This window comes from Triturus cristatus, chromosome 4_1 (assembly GCF_964204655.1).
Source record: "Triturus cristatus chromosome 4_1, aTriCri1.1, whole genome shotgun sequence".
NCBI lineage: Eukaryota > Metazoa > Chordata > Amphibia > Caudata > Salamandridae > Triturus > Triturus cristatus.
This window is the reverse complement of record NC_140585.1, coordinates 972,055,686-972,076,021: the sequence shown is the minus strand read 5'-3', so window position 1 is coordinate 972,076,021 and position 20,336 is coordinate 972,055,686. Positions and strand designations below refer to the sequence as shown.

General features: G+C 43.5%; 1 protein-coding gene across 1 annotated transcript in view; it reads right to left on the bottom strand.

Moving 5' to 3' along the window:
* Positions 1-20,336, bottom strand: part of RAB21 (RAB21, member RAS oncogene family) — a 178,026-nt gene that overhangs the window by 8,063 nt on the left and 149,627 nt on the right. Inside the window, exon 6 of the mRNA XM_085653852.1 lies at positions 14,711-14,799. Coding sequence (XP_085509978.1) covers positions 14,711-14,799 — 89 coding nt within the window. The remainder of the gene's footprint in view (positions 1-14,710; positions 14,800-20,336) is intronic.

Below are 20,336 nucleotides of genomic sequence, written 5' to 3'. Positions count from 1 at the left end.
TCGGGTGGCAAAATCAGGATTCTTTGAAGAGCGTATAGGCTCGGCGGCCAACTCTTCTAAAGAGTCATTCAGGGTTATTAAGGAGCTACTGAATGCCCCCGATCCTCAGGTTTTCCACGAGGACCCTCGCAAAAAATGTATAGAACTGGCCTCGTTTTTTAAAAGCAAAATTGACAATATATTGGCTTCCCTTCCCCGGCCAGGTGAGGTCTCTTCCTTGGAGGATAATTCCACCTCCCAACTTAAGTTGCAATCGGTGGAGCTGGCCTCCCTTGGTCCGGTCACTAAGGAGGAAGTTTTGGCGGTTCTGGGGTCTATGAAGAGCGGCTCCCCGAAAGACCCAGTACCTATTAAATATCTCAAACAGGTGTCATCTGCAATCGGTGGCCCTGTGACGGACCTGATAAACTTGTCTCTCGTCCAGGGGTAGTTCCCCCCAGTTGGAAAGGGGCGGTGGTTAAGGCCCTTTTGAAAAAACCTAACCTTGATCCCGCCGATCTCGCTAACTTTCGGCCCATCTCCTTGCTGCCGGGTATTAGTAAGGTGGCTGAGAAGCTGGTGAACAGCCGCCTTTCGGACTTCTTGGAAACCAATTCCCTTCTGGGCGACTCCCAAACGGGTTTTCGCCCCGGTCAGGGGACTGACACCGCCCTGCTGGCGGTCGTGGAGAATGCGAGGAGCATGCTGGATTCGGGAGGTTCAGTGGCAGTGATCCTCCTGGATCTCAGCGCTGCTTTTGACACCGTGGACCATCAGGTGCTTCTCCAACGGCTGTCGGGGGTGGGGATCACGGGTCTGGCCCTCAAATGGTTCGCTTCCTTCTTGGAAGGTCGCTCATTTGAGGTATGGGAAGGCCAGGAAAAATCATCTTCATCCCCTCTCCAGTGTGGTGTGCCACAGGGCTCTTCATTGAGCCCTACCTTATTTAACGTTTACATGGCCCCCCTGGAGAGTGTGGTACTGCCGCTGGGTATTAAAATCATCAGTTATGCTGATGATACTCAGCTGGTGGTAGGCCTTTCCCAGTCGGCGCACCATCCCGACCGGCTGCACACGTGTCTTGAAAAGATCTACACGTGGATGTGCAGCTCAGCCCTAAAGTTAAATGGCTCCAAGACGGAATTGATGCTGCTGGGGAACTCTTCTCCATCTCTGTCCCCCAGCAGCTGGCCAGACTGTCTGGGACCGGTACCCCCCCCCAAGCTGGAGATCAAGAGCCTGGGGGTATGGCTGGAGCAGGACCTATCTTTTAAAACCCATGCCAAAAAGACTGCTGGCGTGTGCTTTGGCCTGCTCCGCTCAGCCCAGAAGATTCTGCCTCTGCTCCCAGTGGCCACTCGTAGGCTTCTCATCCAGGGACTTATCATCTCGCGGCTGGATTTCAGCAATGCGCTTTTCCTGGGTGCTCCCGAATCTACCCTGAATAAACTACAGCAAGTGCAGAACGCGGCTGCTAGGCTTCTGACGGGTCTCCCTAGGCGTCAATCTGCTCGCCCGGCGTTGAGGGCACTGCACTGGCTCCCGGTGAGGGACAGGGTGAAATTCAAGTCACTTTGCATCGCCCACAAAGTTCTGCATGGGGTAGGTCCACCTATTTTGGAGGAGATGGTCCAGCCTTACAAGGCCCCTCGTTCTCTCCGCTCTGACCATCAACATCTCCTTCAGGTTGGCAGGGTGAAAAAGGCAAGAACAGGTGGCAGAAGGTTTTCAATAAATGTGGCCTCTCTGTGGAATTCATTGCCCCTACAACTGCGCTCGGAAGCTAGTCTTCTTCGGTTTCGTAAACTTTTAAAAACTTTTCTGTTTCTTGTATAATCCCTGCATTCTTGTAGTAGTGTTTTGTGCCGGTAAGCGCTGGGATGCCTATTGGTAACCAGGCGCTATATAAAACTCAGAATAATAATAATAATAATAATAATAAAAACCTTTTCCCATCACATTAATTTTTTGCATGGTCTCGTCTAGGACAACGAACACCACCTGGTAAAAGTGATTTGTTTTATTCTCTTTGTTTTACCATGCTCCTTTTCTTTTCTTTTTGTCTAATTGGCATTGCTTCTGCCTTTCTCTTATTCTTATTAGTCAATACATTATGCCAACCAAAATTCACAAGTTTATTATATGATCAGCATTGTACAAAAGAAGCAATAAAATAGCAATAGAATAAAACACATACTTCCTATCATTTTTATGAAATATTTAAGTAAACTAGACTCGGTGTCTAGAACAGAAGTATGGGCATGGTCTTCAATGCTATGTCATGTGAAGTGATGCTCCCCTTCTTTCATATCTGCCAAGGTTTCAGATTGCTATGTATGATATTTTGATAATTTCGTTGTAATTATGACTCCGCCACCTCATGAATTTGCAGCAATTGTAAGATCTTAGAGTTGCTCGTTGCTCAAATGGGTCAGATTTCTGATATTTATGTTTCCCTCATCTTTTATTGGTTGCTTTTGCTGGCAAGAAAAGTGTCACTCATAGTGGTTCTAATGGCACTCAATTTACACAAAAATTATGAAAATGTCACACAAATTTAAAACCTTGGCAGCTATGCTCTCGGGTAATTTCCGCGTTTCCTACCTCGTGCTTTAGCTGCTCGGTGTTTCTCCCACCGGGACACCAGAGCAGTAAACCCCGAGCCCTGCAGCGCACAAGGAACTTCACTTCCATTAAAGGAGCAAGTTGGTCAGAGCACGAGTCCGAAGCACTTCCACATGCGGGGTGCAGGAGCCTGCGAGTGGAATGTGAATAGGAAAGCACAGCACCACAGTGGGATGAGTGCTGTGTGTATTGTCAAAGTAAAATTATTTTTCAGATGCGTCATTGCTTAATTTGTCAAATAATGCGTCCCGGTGCCCAAATCTCGGAAGCCCTATTAAATAAATGTCGGCGAGCCGAATACCAGGGCTCTCTAGAATTGAAACCACCCTAGGCCACTTTAATCCAGTACCTGACACCCTTGGCTCGTTTATTCCTCTTGCTGGTTTCTGCTGTCTCCCTTTGTGACGGTACTTAAGCATTCGAGACCTTGTATATACTTTAGTGTATACTTATTATATACTTATATGTGTATGTACTATGTGGGTTCTGGAGATCAGCCCTAGGACTTGTCTGCTTCCGCTTAAGGACTTACTTTAGCATGCTCTAGATTCCAGTCCATAGAAATGGTCTTCCACGAGCACCCGTAGACAACATTTATTTTTTCAAATCTTGTATTTTCAGTGAAATGACCACCGAAGGCCCTGATTTTATATTAAAAACAGAGCTTAGGACTATACCATTTCCCGCTGAAAGGCAATATTTCTCTCCATGTGTTCCCATACCTGGCGTGTCACGCAGTTTGGTGCTTACTCTCCCTCCATTTTAAAGAATAGTAGATGTTCAGCACCCAGGCTAATGTGCTGCATTGCTAAATACATATAGGTTCCCAAAGACGAGACCGATTGCATTGCAAATGCTTGTTGTAATTGGCCCTTGCGGCTCTGAGGAGAGCAAGATTTGAGGGAGAAGGGTGTTGCCTCCACATGCGTTTGGACAGCCTAAGTGAGCGTCTCCCATTGTTGAGTTCAGCATTAAACCAGGATTTGGCTGGGTTGTTTTTTTGCAGTTTTAGTTTGGCTGAAGCGATTTGGTCAAGGACCTCGATGATGGATTTGTTGTAGTGTTCGGCAAGGTCATTTGCATTTTGTGAGGGAGGTGTAAGTTGAAGTTTTGCTTTAATCTTAGTCTCCAGCTCGCCTGGAGGAATAAGGTGAAGATTTCTGGTTAATTTCCTATGTTTGATGTTTTTAGGGGAAGGGGGAGGCACAGCGCAATTAATGGTGAAGAGAATAAGGTGGTGGTCAGACCAGTAAATGGGGACACTGTGGGAAAGGAAAGCAAGTTCTTTGCTAGTGATGATAGCGTCAAGAGTAGCCCCTTTGGAGTTGATCTCGACAGTCACATAGCTGACGGATAACTGTTCTCCCCAACTTCCAAAAATATCACAGAAGTACAGGAGAGGAAGCTTTAATGCCCTTTCCTGAGCCAGATCACACGGTTGTTAGAAATGTAATCAAAAAGGTTAACATGCCTCGTAGTCCGAATGCATTTAAGTCAATCACATCTCTAACATACAGTCACATTATACATACAGTTTCTATCAGTGAGAAGTGGTTCAACATTAAAAAAACATCCTTAAAGTCAGGCAGGGTCGTTTTGGCTACCCTGGAATGACAATATTGAGGAATCAGGCAGAGAGTTAGGATCTGCATGTTGGTCTTCTAACCCAGAATATTACAGACCACGTGTCTGCATGGAGTAAACTCCCACTAAACAACATGCTAGGGTGGGTGGCCCTATTTATTTAAAATCTCCCCCAATTATTAAACAATCTTCAAAACTACTCTTACAGTGTTCCACCCAATTGTTCCCTGCCACCCAACTCACACTGATTAGCTACATATGTACAGGAAGGCTTCCAACAGTGGCTCACAGGAGTGCATAAAATTGGTGTTTATGGTGGACTGGGCGTCATGGACATACAGCTGTACCACTGGGTTTTCTATCTGAACCCTATCAACGATTGGATGTTTGGAGACAGAGATGACTCTATAACTAGAATAGAAACAGACTCACTTGAAAAATATGGCCTATGGTCACTACTCTAATGAGTCAAGAAGTCTCCCAGCACTGTACTCTAAAAGCCATACCCTTGCACAGCTGGCTATCACTGCGGAGATGGATGAGTTGGGATGGAAACCGACAAGGGAAACACCACTATGGCACAGCAAATGGCTTGCAGAGGTTTGACGGCTAAGCGGGTTCCATGATTAGAACAAAAATTAGATATCCAGGATAACAGATGTCTGGGCTTCAGACCATATATGCTATCCTACTAGCAAATGAAGGAGAATTATGAGCTTCACAAATCACAATACTTTGTCTACTTGCAACTAAGGCACACACTGGAGGTTTCCAAAGATAGGCTTAACTTCCTTCTGAACTTAACCCCATTGAGTCCAAGCTCACAACGGAAAAGATTACAGATAAGGGAGTTTCACAAATATACAAAGCACTGATAATAAATGTACCAGACCCCTAGGTGGCCCTGAGGGAGAAGTGGTAGCACCATCTGGGAGACCTCCTGGAGGAGGAATGGGTTGAGGTGAAAATGGCAGCCAGACTACTGCTAATTACCCCACCTGACTGTGCCTTCTTCATTTCAAGTATTGCCATAGGATTTACTTTACACCCGATAAATTACTGAAAATGACATGTGGCCAGGATCCCTTCTGTTTGCAATGTAAACCAGAAAGCAGAACCTCATCAAATATGATCTGGGAATGCCCAATCATACAGAGATAGTGGCCCAATGATTGTTAATAAGCAAGAGTCAATGGTTGGCTTCCCAATTGACAGAGGTCCAAAAATGGTGTTGCTGGGTGTGCTCCCAGGATGGGACAGCCACACAGGGGCATAAGTTACTAGCAGGTATTGAATGTACAGTAGCCAAAAGATCTAGCATGGCACTGGTGCTCCAACAAAGAAGCTTTCCCTGTTTTGGAATGGGTGAGGGGTATGGATTACTGCTCACTTGCAGAAGAATCGGTATACAAGTCAAAGGGTTGCCCCAAAGTGCACACAGGGATCCGGGGGACATAGTGGGAACATTTTGATACCGTTATCTAGGCTCCAGACCCGACATAACGTGACTCTGCTTGGGAGGCTGAGCCTAAATAATGGAACTCAGAAGTTTGCAGTAATCGCAACTTGGAATCATTGATTTCCATTGGTCACATTATCTCATACACACTGTAGTTGTGCACAGTTGATATGGATGGAGTGTTATGTTCCGTGTGATCCATATTCAATCAGCATATGTAGGTTGATGAATACATACATGAAATGGATATTTTAAAAAAACATCCTCAAAGTAATCGAGCTTCCTCCCCATTTTAAAGGGCCTGGTGTGACGAATTGTCATAAGATGGGAGAGAATATAAGAATGGTCCATGCTCCAACGTTTCATTTGAATTTGTAGAACAGTTCTATTTTTGAACAAGTTGTGTATATTCATATTGTAATACAAAGAGGACAGCTTTCAGATGTTCAAGCTGATCGCGCTGCTGTTGATAGAAGGATAAAGATGTATGATGTGGGAGAAGAGGTAATGAAATAGGTTTTGGTGGTTTCCGGAAAGCGAGCAGAGGCAGCTGTTGATAATTTCTTTTTATCAGTTTCCACTGCAAGCCGCCTGGCGGTATCCAGTTTTATTTGCTATTGACAACAGACTAAACCAGAGGTGAACAGGAGAAAGAGGGTCCTATAGTGAGGAACCTAAACTCAATGGTAATTCCTAATACCAGGGAAACTAAATCTACCCTTAGAAGATGGAATTTTAAGTTTACTATATAAAAACTAGTGACTATTCCAATACCTTGTTAACAAAATTTCTATAAGGAAAATATAAGGCGTTTAGGACAATAAAATTAATTCTGTGCAGCAGATTAATTTGTACTATATTGATTCTGGTCCAACAACTGAAGCTCACCTCATGCCATTTAGATATATCTAAAAATAGACCATTTTGGTCAGGAAATCTAGTTAAATGATATTAAATTATCTTGAAATCTATTAAATGTTGAATCCAGTATTTAGTCTCTTGAGACTCCCCAACAAAATGGGATTAGGTATCTTATTTGTTGTGAATTCTTGAACTGCACATTAATATTGATTTGAGCAATTAATTAAATTCACCAATTCTTGTAAATAGTTCTAAAGATGGATGCAGAGAAGGAAAATCCTACTTACCCAGTATGCATCTGTTCTTGGCATGTAGAGCTGTAGATTCATAGGCATTAGCATAGATCGCCATCTGGTGTTGGGCTCGGATGTCTGCACTTTGTTTTTCTTCGAAGAAGTGTTTGTAGTCACGAGGTAGGTGACTCCTCCTTACGGTGATAGTGCGCATAGGCATCGACTCTATCCCCAGAATGTTTTCGCCATAAAGGGTGATGATGGAGTTAGTAAGAATAGAAAGAGATGTCCATGTGTGTTGTATCCAAGTAAGATAATACTGCAGCAGATAAAGGAACCAAGGGAGGCGGGTGGGTGCATATGAATCTACAGCTCTACATGCCAAGAGCAGATGCATACTGGATAAGTAGCATTTTCCGTTCGAGGCATATGAGCTCCAGATCATATGCGTTAGTATAGACTATACAGCAGTTATCTTCCCAGCCGTGGCTGACCTGTAGCTGCTGCAGTAGTTAGAAAAAGTGTTCTTAAGACAGCCTGGCCCACACTAGCTTGTTTTGCATGCACATCTACACAGTAGTGTTTTGTGAATTTGTGAGGTGCAGACCAAGTTGCAGCCTTACAGATGTCTTCTAAGGGTATATTCCCTAAGAATGCCATAGAAGCCCCTAGTTTGCATGTGGAATACACTCTAGGGGGGAATAGTTAATGTGCATTTGGCATTAATGTAGCATATTTGGATCCATTTAACTATCCATAGTGCAATACCAGTTTTTGAAATGGGATTGCCTCTATGCAGTGGTGAAAAAGCAACAAAGAGTTGTTTGGTTTTTCTAAAAGATTTAGCTCTTTCAATGCAATAAAGTATTGCTCTTTTCACATCTAGTGTGTGAAGAGCACTTTCTGCCACTGAGTCTGGTTGAGGGGAAAAATACTGGTAGCTCAACAGACTGAGGTGAAAGGCAACTTTAGGTAAAAAATTTGGATTAGTCCTAAGAACCACTTTGTTGTGATGAATTTGTAAAAATGGTTCTTGTATGGTTAGTGCCTGGAGCTCACAAATTCTTCTAAGAGATGTGATGGCTACAAGGAAGGCTACTTTCCAAGTGAGGAACTGTAGTTCACACTTGTGAAGAGGCTCAAACGGTGGGCCCATGAGTCTTGTAAGGACAATATTAAGGTTTCAAACTGGAGGGTGGAACTCTAGGGGGAATGATTCTTTTGAGTCCTTCCATAAATGCTTTGATTACGGGCAGTCTCAACAAAGACAAGTATTGTCTGTTTTGTAGATAAGCAGGTATTGCAGCGAGATGCAATCGTATAGATGTGTATGCTAAGTTACAGCATTGTAGGTGTAAGAGATAGCAAATGATGTTTTGAATGGAAACATCTAATGGATTGATTTGATGGTTTGTACAGTAAATTACAAATTGTTTCCACTTTGCTGCGTAGCATGCATCTTGTGGTAGGACGTCTAGCTTCTTTAATGACATTCATGCAGTCTGGCAGGAGATTAAGGTAGTCAAACTCTATGATTTCAGGTGCCAGATCTCAACGTTGAGTCAAGTGGGATCTGGATGTCTCTTCTCTCCATGGTTCTGAGTGAGAAGCTTGGGTGAGAGGTGTAGTTTTTGATGCGGAACTACAGATAGTTCCAACAGGGTTGTGGACCAAGGTTGTCGAGCCCATATGGGAGCACCCAGGATCATTGTGAGGGAATGCTGTTGGAGCTTCCGAACCACTAATGGAATGAGCAGGAGAGGCAGAAAAGGATAAGCAAATGTCCCGGACTAGTTCATCCATAGCACATTGCCTTTGGACAATGGGTGTGGATAACTGGACACGACGTTTGGGCAGTTTGCGTTCTGGTGTGTGGCGAACAGATCAATTTCTGGATAGCTCCACATTTGAAAGAATGGACGGAGAACTTTGGAATGTAATTCCCATTTGTGGATCTGTTGTCGTTGACGACTGAGCAGATCTGCGATGTGATTGTTTACTCCTGGAAGGTGTTCCGCAAGGAGATATATTTTTTGAGGTATAGCCCATCTCCATATGCTTTGAGCTAGTGGCGAGAGCTGTAGGGAGTGTGTCCCTCTCTGTTTTTGTATATAGTACATTGCTGCGTTGTTGTTCTTACGGACTAGGACAGCTTTGAGGACTTGATGAACTTGAAAGGCTTTTAATGCTAGAAAAAATTGTCATTAGCTCCAGGTGGTTTAAGTGGAACTGTTTTTGTTGCAGAGTCCACATGCCCTGAATGGTATGACTTTGAAGATGAGCTCCCCAGCCGGTGACCGATGAGTCTGCTGTTACCACGAGTTGTGCAACTGGGTCGAGGAACGGCTGCCCTTTGGAAAGGTTTTGTGTGTTCCACCACTGCAGAGAGCGATGGGTGCAGCTGTCTACCGACACCAGATCTGTTAACAGGCCTTGAGCCTGGTTCCACTGATGTGCTAAGCATTCCTGTAGAGGACGCATTTGGAGTCTTGCATAAGTGACGACTAGAATGCAAAAGGCCATCAAACCGATTAGTTGCACGAACACTTGAGCTGGTAATGATTGTTGAGGTAGAAATTGAGATATTAGAGCCTGCATGTTGCGTATCCTGACTGGGTTGGGGTATGCTAGAGGTTTGCAAGTGTCTATTGTAGCTCCTAGATAGATTTGTGTGTTGGACGGTTGGAGGTGGGACTGGTGAGGTTTACAGAGAAACCCAAGTGGTGAAGCAACTGAATTGTCTTGTGGGTGTGTTGAACACAGCTGTGTTGTGAGTTGGCCTTTATGAGCCAATCGTCCAGATAAGGAAACACGTGACTGTGTTGTCTTCTTAAGTGAGCTGCAACTACTGCTAGACACTTAGTGAAAACTCTGGGTGCTGTGGTTACCCCGAACAGGAGGACTTTGAACTGGTAGTGTTGACCGCCCACAACGAACCGGAGATATTTCCTGTGAGCGGGGTAAATGGAAATGTGGAAGAAGGCGGCCTTTAAATCCAAAGTGGAAAGAAAGTCGCCTTGCTGAAGCAATGGGAGCCCCTGTTGGAGGGTGACCATGTGGAAATGATCTGACTGAATGTACAGGTTCAGCTGTCTGAGGTCTAATATTGGCCGGAGAGAGTCGTCCTTTTTTGGAATTAGAAAATAGAGAGTAAACTCCCACGCCCTGATGAGTCAAGGGAACTGGTTCTACTGCATGTGTTTGTAAAAGGGAGAGAACCACTTTTTTTTTTTTTTTTTTTTTAGGAGGGTGAGATGTTCTGAGGACATTGCACGATGTTTGGGAGGAATATTTGGGGGAGTGGAGGTAAGTTCCAGGCAATAACTATTCTGGATAATTTGTCTTACCCACTTGTCTGTTGTGATTGAATTCCAGACAGGTAGGAACTGTGAGAGACGTCCCCCGACAGGAGTGGACAGATCGGGGTAGTGGAGGGAAGTCACTGTTTGGTGGCAGGGGAAGTGCGGGTGGAGTTACCTCTGCCTCTTCTCCTATTGTTATTTCCTCTGTATCCTCCTTGAAAATATCCTCTGGAGGAGGAAGATTGATTGGGACTTTTGTAAGAGGAGGTGTTGTTTTCTGATGCAGTTGTTTTTGAACCACCCCTGTAAAAGGAGCGACGAAAGGAGCCCCTATTAGAGGGTAGTTGCAGGGCCCCCATGAATTTGGAGTCTCGGAGCCTTTTTAAGTTTTTTCTAATGAAGAATGGACTGTTGGCCTAAAAAGATGTTCCTGATCAAAAGGCTGATTAAGTATTGATGATTGTAACTCTTGCTTGAATCCGCAAATTCAAAGCCAAGCGTGTCGGCGTAGTAAAACGCTGGTGTTAATGGCACGAGAAGCTGTATCAGCCGCATCGAGGTGCATTTGATAGATGTGTTTGGGATGAGCTATCCTCTTGAATGAGGTTGTGAGCTTTATATTTTTATTGTTCTGGTAAATGCTGCATTAATTTTTCCAGCTCGTCATAGTGATCTCTATCATAGCGCACTAACAAAGCTTGTGCATTGGCAATACGCCAACGATTAGCATCTTGTGATGCGATTCTTTTGCCTGATGAGTCTAGGTTTTGACTCCTGGTCAGGAGGAGGGGCGTCACCTGTAGTTTGCAAATTAGCTCTTTTGCGTGCGTTAGAGACGACAAGAGAATCTCAGGGTACCTGTCCTCTGATATAAACTGGGTCTGTAGGAGCAGCTTTATATTTTGTATCCACCCTTGGCTTAAGTATTCTAGCGTTAACAGGGTCTTTGAAAACCTTGTTGGTGTGTTTTATCATGCCTTTGAGCATGGGCAAAGTATTAGTGGATTTTTGGGAGGGAGCGAATGTTTCCACTAAAAAATCCTCCTCTAGGGGATCAGTATGTAGTTCCACCCCATGGTACTGGGCAGCTCTATTAATAAGCTGTGCGAAGCCAATATTGTCATCGGGTGGTGATGGTCTGGAGGGATATAGATCAGGGTCATTATTATGATCTGGCTCTTTATCGTAATCATCCCAGGGGTCTGTGTCCTGTGGTATGTTGTCCTCAGTGGCATCCCCATCCCCGTCCTCATCCCCATTCCCATCATTGTCATCCTGTGGTTCAGGTGAGAAAGGTGGTGGTGGTGAGTTTGATGGTGAAATCAATAGGTTTGGATTAAAAGGTGGAGGAGAGCGAGGTATATATGGGGGAGAGGGATTAGTACCCATGTCTTTTTTCTTCCTAGGTATATGATAGTCTTCTGGAAGATTCAGCTTCCGTTTTTTAGGAAGTGTTACTAGAAGGTGTCCAGTTTTAGGGTCAATAGGTAATTATTTTTGTTTTGGATCAAAAGAGTCTTGTGGAGGAAGTTCTTTGGGTGGGGTGTCTTGTCCTTTTGTCTTGATTCAGAGGGCTTTTTAACAGGGTTAGTCCCTGAAGGTTTAAGAGGAGCGGTTTGTTTTTTCGGCTCCGAAGGTTTAAGTTTTATCGGTTTTGGCTCATAAGGTCTTAGCGGTTGTGGGCTCCGAAGCTTTAGCTTTATGTGGTTTCAGGTCAGAGTCTTTCGGTGCCGAAGATGTCTTCGGTGCCGACAGCAAATCAGCGGGCACTTGCTTGGTCTTAGGTTTCGGCGCCAAAGATGTGGGTTCGGCACCCGAATGGGGCCGGCTCGATCCAGAGCTGGAAGACTTATCCTTATGTTTCATAGCCGGGCTTGAGGGCGGGGCATCTGAAATGTTTTCACGGTGTCGACCTGGGCCGGAGGGCGAAGTTGATACAGAGTCTTTGTTATTTTCGTGGGCACTTGTGGCTCATTACTCACTGTTCGTTGAGCCGGAGTGACGTTGAATTCATCTTCCATGTCAGAGTCGTCGGCTTCAGACACGGAGATTTGTTCTTCTTCCTCGGTGCCTGGCTGTTGGGATTCAGACTCTTTTCCGAAGATGTCTGGCACCGGGCTAGTACCGCGTCGCATCTCGTGACGTCGAGCTCGACGGTCACGAATAGTTTTCTTTGATCGGAATGATAGACAGACCTCGCAGTTGATATCTTCATGCTCCAGGGATAGGCAGAGGTCACAGACCTGGTGCAGGTCTGTGTGTGGGAACTTAGCAACACACCTGGGGCATTTTTTAAATGGAGTCCGTTCCATGGTCTGCTGGCGTGGTCGGGGCGGGTAGGCCTCACGGCCCGCATCGACGTTCCAGATCAAAGCTGTTGGATTTTACGATGCACGTCGAAAGGGAAGTCGCGATCGAAAACAATACTGTCGCGTGGTAAGGATTGCGCATCAAAAGGGCTCGAAGACGATACCGAACCGAAACGCAGCAATACACATCCAAACCAGATGGCAGAAAAAAAACATCTGGGGATGGAGTCGATGCCCATGCGCACTATCACCGTAAGGAGGAGTCACCTACCTCGAGAATACAAACACTTCCTCGAAGAAAAACAAAGTGCAAACATCCGAGCCCAACACCAGACGGCGATCTATGCTAACTCATATGATCTACAGCTCATATGCCTCGAACATTAAGTTATCAGTGAAAGCCAAAAGCATATTTGCATTCTTGTGCCCCTACATGATCTCCCTTTATGTTATTTTTCTACAAGGTGTTCCAAAGATAAAGCCAAATTACAAAGTAGAGGAAACAGAAGACATCATGGTTAAGTACCTTTAATATTGATATTTAATTGGAGAGTCACACAAAGACATTACTTTAGAATAAAAATGATCAACCAATCCGATTCTGTGAAGGATTTCAGTAATTTTAGTGAACACTACTGAAATTCTATTCAGTTGCTGACCTGCAAGTTGTGTTCAAATCCATCTTTGTTGAACTGGATAAGGTCTACTACCTGCATGAAATTGATGAATCCCCCTGTTTTTCTAATAAACGTTAACTGATCTTGGTGCAAACTTTCCAATATTACCAATCCTCAATCTTTTAGCCCAGATGCTACTTAGAATCGCTGCATCAATGTTATTTAGTGTATAAGCATCAAGCTGCACAGTCAAAAAGGTCTTTTCCCAATCCGTGCAGGGCGATATCGTCCGACTCATTTAATGAACTGAGGAAAGTTAAAATTTGATGTAGTCAGTTAAAAAATGTCAAAATGAAATGCATATTGCATATGCATATGGTTGGAGAACCAGTAATATATATATTTTTTTGTAAAGCGGGGGGGGGGGGGGGGGGGGGAGGGCGAAGTGGGAAGAAGGGGTCCTGAATCAGTTAAGTCCATGAGAATTTTTTCAGTTTAAAGAGGTCTAATAGCATGCCTAGCCTAATGCAATGATGGGCATATTGGTGGTTATTTAGGCGACCAAACATTTCAGTTGGTTTGTTTTATTTTGCAATATCCTGCAACTTATTCTTTCAAATACTCTGCACCTCGAACATTTTGTCAATTATATTTTTCAATCCATCTTTTAAAACACAAAAGAATTGTTCATCTCACTTTTCCAAAATGGTTATGTTAGGAGAGGACATAGCTTTGTTCCCCACTAAATGAGTGGCAGTTTTAACTCTGTATTGCTGTATCACTTAGGGCTCAGGAAGATAGACAGGGGAATTCAATAACTGTTTTTCAGAAACTAAAATGGTCTGTTGGAATTAAATCGGAGAGGCTAGTAACATTGTTTACTGTCATGCTCCTACTAGAAATGCTGACTGAGCACCTCTGTTCACTGCCTTTTAAATATTTATTAATTCTGGCTTCAATCTCATTTGTTCCCATGTGTACACAAATGCCACGGATTCTTCTAAAACTAGAATGGGGATCAGGATGTGTTGGAATCATTATTGATCTAACATTTCAATACTGTATGAGGGGAACTCTGGGAATGGAGGGCAGCCAATGGCTCAAACTACACTCAAGGCTTTGCCTGTGAAGGCCATGTGGGACCTGCACTTATGTCTTGGGATAAAGGCGTATTTGCTATACCTGCAGAAGAAATCAAGAATTTTGGTTTTAAACTGGAATCTCAACGGCATCTCAAACTTCAGATGTACACAGGTTCTATTTTTATCAACTCAAATTGATTAGCTGAATTCTTTCTTCCCTACACCTGGTAATTTCTCTTTAGGCACCTCATTTATGCCTTAACTGGATTAGGATATCTCCATTTCGCTAGAAATCCAAAGCGCATCTGCATAATTGGGTCGGTTGCCCCCAAATATTTTGATAATGTTTTGTCTCAGAAGACTTTGTACCACTATCTATTCTTCTGAGAATTCATTATTTAAGTCCTCTGCCTATTGTACAGTCCATGTTTCTGCAAACCTATTCAAATATACAAACTGTTTCATGCACAGGACTGAAATGTTCCCCAAATTGTTGCCTCTTGCTTTTCAAGCTGTCCTTTCTCATTCTTTCTATTTATGCATTAAACCCACTAGCTCATCTTCATCAGTGTTTTCCGTGGATGTTGGAGTATGGTGGATGGTATGTTTTGTGAATATCAATAAAAAGCAAGTAACGAAAACACACAACATATACCTACTTTTGCAAAGGTCAAGGAAGAGTTCTTCAATTCCTTTATTCTGTTTGGCTGAAGTGTGATAGTGCTTTGCTCCCACAGATTCTGCATACCTGTTGGCAATCAGAAACTATTAAATATAATGCAAATGTAAATTTATCCAATCAAAAAAATTACATTTAGTAAGAATACTGGTTAACTGCATAAAGACACTATAGAAAAATCTCTGTGTAACAATTTGTGAACTGCTGCATATAATCAAAATGCCTTGTTAAAGATCTACAGAAAGCAATCTATCTCAGTGATATTTAGCACTAGGTTAAATTGCTTTGATGCGCTTTCTTTTAAGGAGTGGGAGCAGGAATTTCCATCTGACAGGGATTCTATGTGTGAGCGTGTGGATGCACCATTTCTGGATGCCACACAGTAGTCTTATTCATCTGTTGTACTTTGCAGTGGGTCAAGAAGCTATCTTTTCCTCTATATTGCTGTTAGTTTAAGCAATCTTTTACCAAATCCGAGCAATGACTGAGTTGTGGAGGCAGAGGTCGATGAATCACTGAAATGTGTGGTGGTGGCTGATGAGGCGGAACCAGTCTAGTATTTGTACTGGAGCCGGATGTGGTGGTGCCTGCTGAAGTGGACAGGGAAGTGGCTGTAATGCGCCTTCAGAATGTTCTAAAGCTTGGAGGCTGTACTTCATTTGATCTGGTGATTATAGGTGGGGCACACCGGCACTAATTTTTCCTCTTTAGACGTTGACCCAGAGCAAAAGAGTGAAACACACACCAGGAGAAAGAAAGGAAGAGAAAGATGTAAAACTGTGACAAGGAGAAAGCAGGGATGAAAAAGAACACTGCAAGAAGAAGAAAAGAGGGCAAGGAGTACCTTATGATGAAATTAAAAAGGCACAAGGTGGAATCAAGACTATGCAGCCTTGAATTTCAGCTACCCGATCTTTGATAGTGCCTGCTGCAGGCTTCTGAGCAAAACTTTGGGCCTGGCATGTTTTCTTTTACAACGTTAACAACTAATTGGAGGGGAGTAATTAGTGCTGCATCATTTTATGAAGGTTGTCAATTAGGAAAAAAGAACCCGGAGAATTGATGGATCCTGATAACACGATGCTCATAAAATTTGTCAAAATGTCTATTGTAATAAGGATGGCCAGAAACCCAGTAGCATCCATCTTCCATCAAAGAGGAGGGCAGCCTTGACGGGTCTTGATAGCAGATGCACTGAAGACTGTTGCATTTGTCTGGATCATTGAGGCTGTTGGTTTCTTTGAGATGCAGCTTGCAAGGCTACCATGGCAGACTACACAGCTTCCAGTCAGATCTTTTAGAGGCCTCCTAATAAGACTCCCTCCCCCAAACAAAGAGGATGGATTCCTGTCAGAAGATGTTTTGAGAGGTGAAGCTTTTCCTCAAAATGGAGGCACTAGGAGTAGAGTCATTGTCGAGTGAAACCATGCCATTAGCCTTTTTCTTCTAAAGCCACAGAAACAGTCTTCCTGGTCATTCAAGATTTTAACCAAAAATGTGCGACTCCGTGAGTCTGTGCTGCGGATACAGGCAGTAAATGCAATCCCTTAGTTTGCTGCCGCTCAAATCGTGCATGGAAATGTTCAATCATCTGGTGCTGGAGCTTACTAAAGGAATTGTGGCAGAATGGTTAATGTTAGTTTGCGCACATTGGAAATGTCTTTTATGTTCAAACCATTGGAGTATGAGTACAGCAGGTCTTCATTGAGGGGAAATGGGCTGCCGATTTACAGCAAGTGAAAATAAAGTACCTAGTCAATACAGTATCAACAATTTAAAACCTACTCAATCATGCTATACATTTTTAAAAGCAAAACTTAATTAAGACCAAAAAGTACTGCAATTTTCAGGAGGTGATGTTTGAATTATATTTTTGATGATTTAATCACAAATACTGCATAGAACAATGCTTCAACAGTTTTTGTCATACATGTTATCTCTGTTTAGCAATCACAAGGCTATAAGGGCGATCTCAGGAAAGATCATCATCTACTTTTTTTGCTAGAAGTGGTGGAGATCTTGGAGGCATGGCTTGGAATACAGACAAGATGTCCGCATTGTAATAGAGCTTTGGCCGCCTCGTGGGGAAAATAGGCTGCTGCCCACACCTCATACAGTGCACAGATGGTGGATTTATGCTCACAGGATCACCAACTCCTGCCCGGCGCCCCCCGCTGCATCTACATGCGGTACTGGAGCAAGGGACGCTGGAGGAAGACACGCTGCCACCTAGGTCATGAATTTCCTGGCCTTGCGTGCTGTACCTGGGCTGCTTGATGAGGGGCGAGCTGCAGCTTGGGTGGCAGTGGGCGGGCGGCTGTGAAGGCCAGCTGTGACCCCCCTCTACTCCCTCCTGCAGCTGAGGTAAGACCGGGGTGACGTGAGTAACAGCAACAGATGAGGCCTTCACAATTCTTTTTTGGACATACTGCTGGGAACTCTCATAAGGCAATCAGTTAAGACACAGAGCTGAAGACCTTAGAGACTGGCGACTCTCACAATCACACCGCAGTTCTCTGATGCTACGAAAAAAATGTAACTCCGTGATCTATGGGCTGCCTAAATGGACTTTGCTGACCAGCGACCACATATGCTAGTAAATTGCAATCCTACACCCTCCTGGCACTGCAAAGCGCTCTCAGTGAGCTTCCCTGGGACTGATGGTTGGCGTGGTTAACCATGTGCTGCTCATGGTGTATGACAGATAAACCGAATGTGCCCCTATGTGAACCAGGCCATCCTTGTAGGGCCTGCATACTGCAGCTATAAGCCACTTGCACAGACTACGGTGCAGACTACGGTGCAGACTACGGTGCACACCCTACCCCTCTCGCGGGATTGCGGTCGCGCGAGTTATAGTTAGCTGAACTAACTATAACGGGGGAATTTCAACGTTTTTTTACGAGTGAAATGTCCAGCTAACTATAACGTGTGAAACCTATGGTTTTTTTCAGTGAATTTGCAAAGTTTTTTAAATGCTAATTCCTAACTATAACGTGTGTGAAACCTATGGTTTTTTTCGTGAATTTGTAAGGTTTTCTAAATGCTAATTTATGTATGTATTATTATATATTTATTTTACAATAAACTACCTATGTATATAGTTATAGATTGACTGTATCCTGTAATATGGAATGGCTCAGATCTTTTTTTTTGAATTTGGATAAAGTTGAACAGCATAGTTAATATCTTCTATAAACTTATAAACAGTTTAAAATGTTTGTTTTTTTTTTAAGGGTTTTTCACCGTGCGCGCACCGGCAGTTTTTTTTATTCAACTAAATGTTTTTTTTTTTTTATTTACGAGGTCCTTTAGGGACCCCCTGAGAAGGTCTAGGGGGTCAGGGACTCTCTACCCTGCCCCCTTTTCACGTTCTCCACTTGTGTTTTTAGCTCTCTTCTGCCTCTAAAACTCAAAATGGCGGCTGGGGGGTGCGCGCACCCCGCGATTTTTTGAAAAAAAATAAAAAAAATTTCACCCTTCGGGGTCCTTCAGGGACCCCCTGACAAAGGCTAGGGGGTCAGGAACTCTCTACCCTGCCCCCTTTTCACGTTCTCCACCTTTCTTTTTCACTGTCACACACAAAAAGGCATCCGACACTTCCTGATTTCGACCGATTGGAATGTTGACTGACATCTAACCACCAATCAGAATTACGCTCGCGGACATTTGGTGCGTGCACCGTGTGCGCACAGTGCACGCACATAGATATTTATGTACTTTTAACTGCAAATTTCTCGAACTACTGAACAGATTGACCCCATATATGCAAAAGGCACATGCCTGACCTGAGGACTACCTCTTTGCCAAATTTCAAGTAATTCTGTTCAGCCGTTCCGGCTGTACCTTCGACTAAAGGTCCTATGGGAAAATGCATCGGGAAAACACGTTTTGGGACCCCCCTTTTTTCTCAGCCCCCGCTTGACGAATCACCCCGAGACTTTCAGGGTAGGAGCTGAGCTGAGAGCCCCATTAGTTTTGAAAATTTCACGAAGATAAGTCAACCAGCGCCAAAGTTATTCAAAATAGAATTTTCAGATTTCCTATGGGAACTCGGTCCTAACTAGAACTATCTACTGGCGACCGCCAGAGTGAGTGAGTATGTATGTATGTATGTATGTATGTATGTATGTATGTATGTATATATGTATATATGTATATATATATATATATATATATATATATATATCAAGAGAAAAGCACCAGACTTGGGAGGCCACACACCTTGCTGAATAATTTATTCCTGCAGGGCAGCATTGCACACCGACTGTGAGCGCACAAAGTTCGTCTTGTCAATTTGTATCACCTTACGCGTTTCGGGCGTCACGGCGCCCTTGTTCACAGGTCTTTGACAAAAGGTAAACAGCAGAATCCCGGTTCTCTAATTGACAGCTTTTTTAAATCTTTCCCACTGGGCGTGGTTGCGCATTGCATGCTGGTAATTAGAGTTCGTAATGTTAGGGGAATCCTTTTCTTACCGGCTGCTGTTACACATTAAAATAGTTCAAGATACCTTGGTAGGTCTTCGTAGGTTGCACAGAGGTGGCAGGACCGTAGTAATCCCTTTTGGCAAGAACAGCAAGGCTCCGTGTTGCGCATTTGATAACGCGCTGGACACCGCTTTATGCGCAGGGGGGCTTCCCGCGACCACTGGTAGGCCGCCATTAATATATATATATATATATATATATATATTAAACCAGTCCTGAATTCAATATGCATACAAATCCAGGCGCTGACTCCGTGGGATAGTAAATCAAAGATATACTTTATTTCACGAGGATGCCAAGACGCGTTTCGACGGGAAAACCGTCTTCTTCACTACATCTGGTCCCTCTACAGTTTTAGTTTATATCTCCAAAGCGAGGCACATTCCACCATGGTTGCCACAGCAACTGTATACATGGACATAAAAGAAATAACGGGTATGTCTCAACCATAGAACAAAAATTCACTGTTAAATTGAAAAAAACACATCATATTTGTGACTTGTGAAACAATAAATGCATAGTTGCAAGAGGAACACTGTGGTTTAGTTTGACATATAATTAAAAAGCATGAGTCATAATAATTGAATGATTTGTTAAATACAATTAGTCAAACGCAGTATTTGCTCTTGCTTTAACTTTTGCTTTCAAAGTGAAGCCCAAGTGGGCAGACAAGCACAAATGTTAAAAATAAAACGTGTACCTTAATGGTGTATGTGCCAAGAAAAATTAAGGGATTAGGAGAAATCAAAAAGAAGAAAAAAGGAACCATGTGTTAAGGATCAGAGTTCAGGAGCGGGATGCGTGCACAGTTGGCATTCCCTAATTACTAAAGATGTACATTAAGTGCTTCATCAGCATTCATCCCATTGGGGATCTTGCTATCCAGAAGAATGATGTATTTGGATTCCAGACGTTTCAGACATAATTGTCTGTTGCCTCCCCTGATGTTTTTTGCAATACTGTCAATGACAAAATACGATATTTCTTCTATTTTGCCCTCGTGGTGCAGGTTGATGTGTCTAGCTACCGGATATGTCGGGTCATCATTAGTGATGGCCCTGAGGTGTTGTAATATCCGGACATGTACTGGATGTATCGTACTCCCCACATACAATT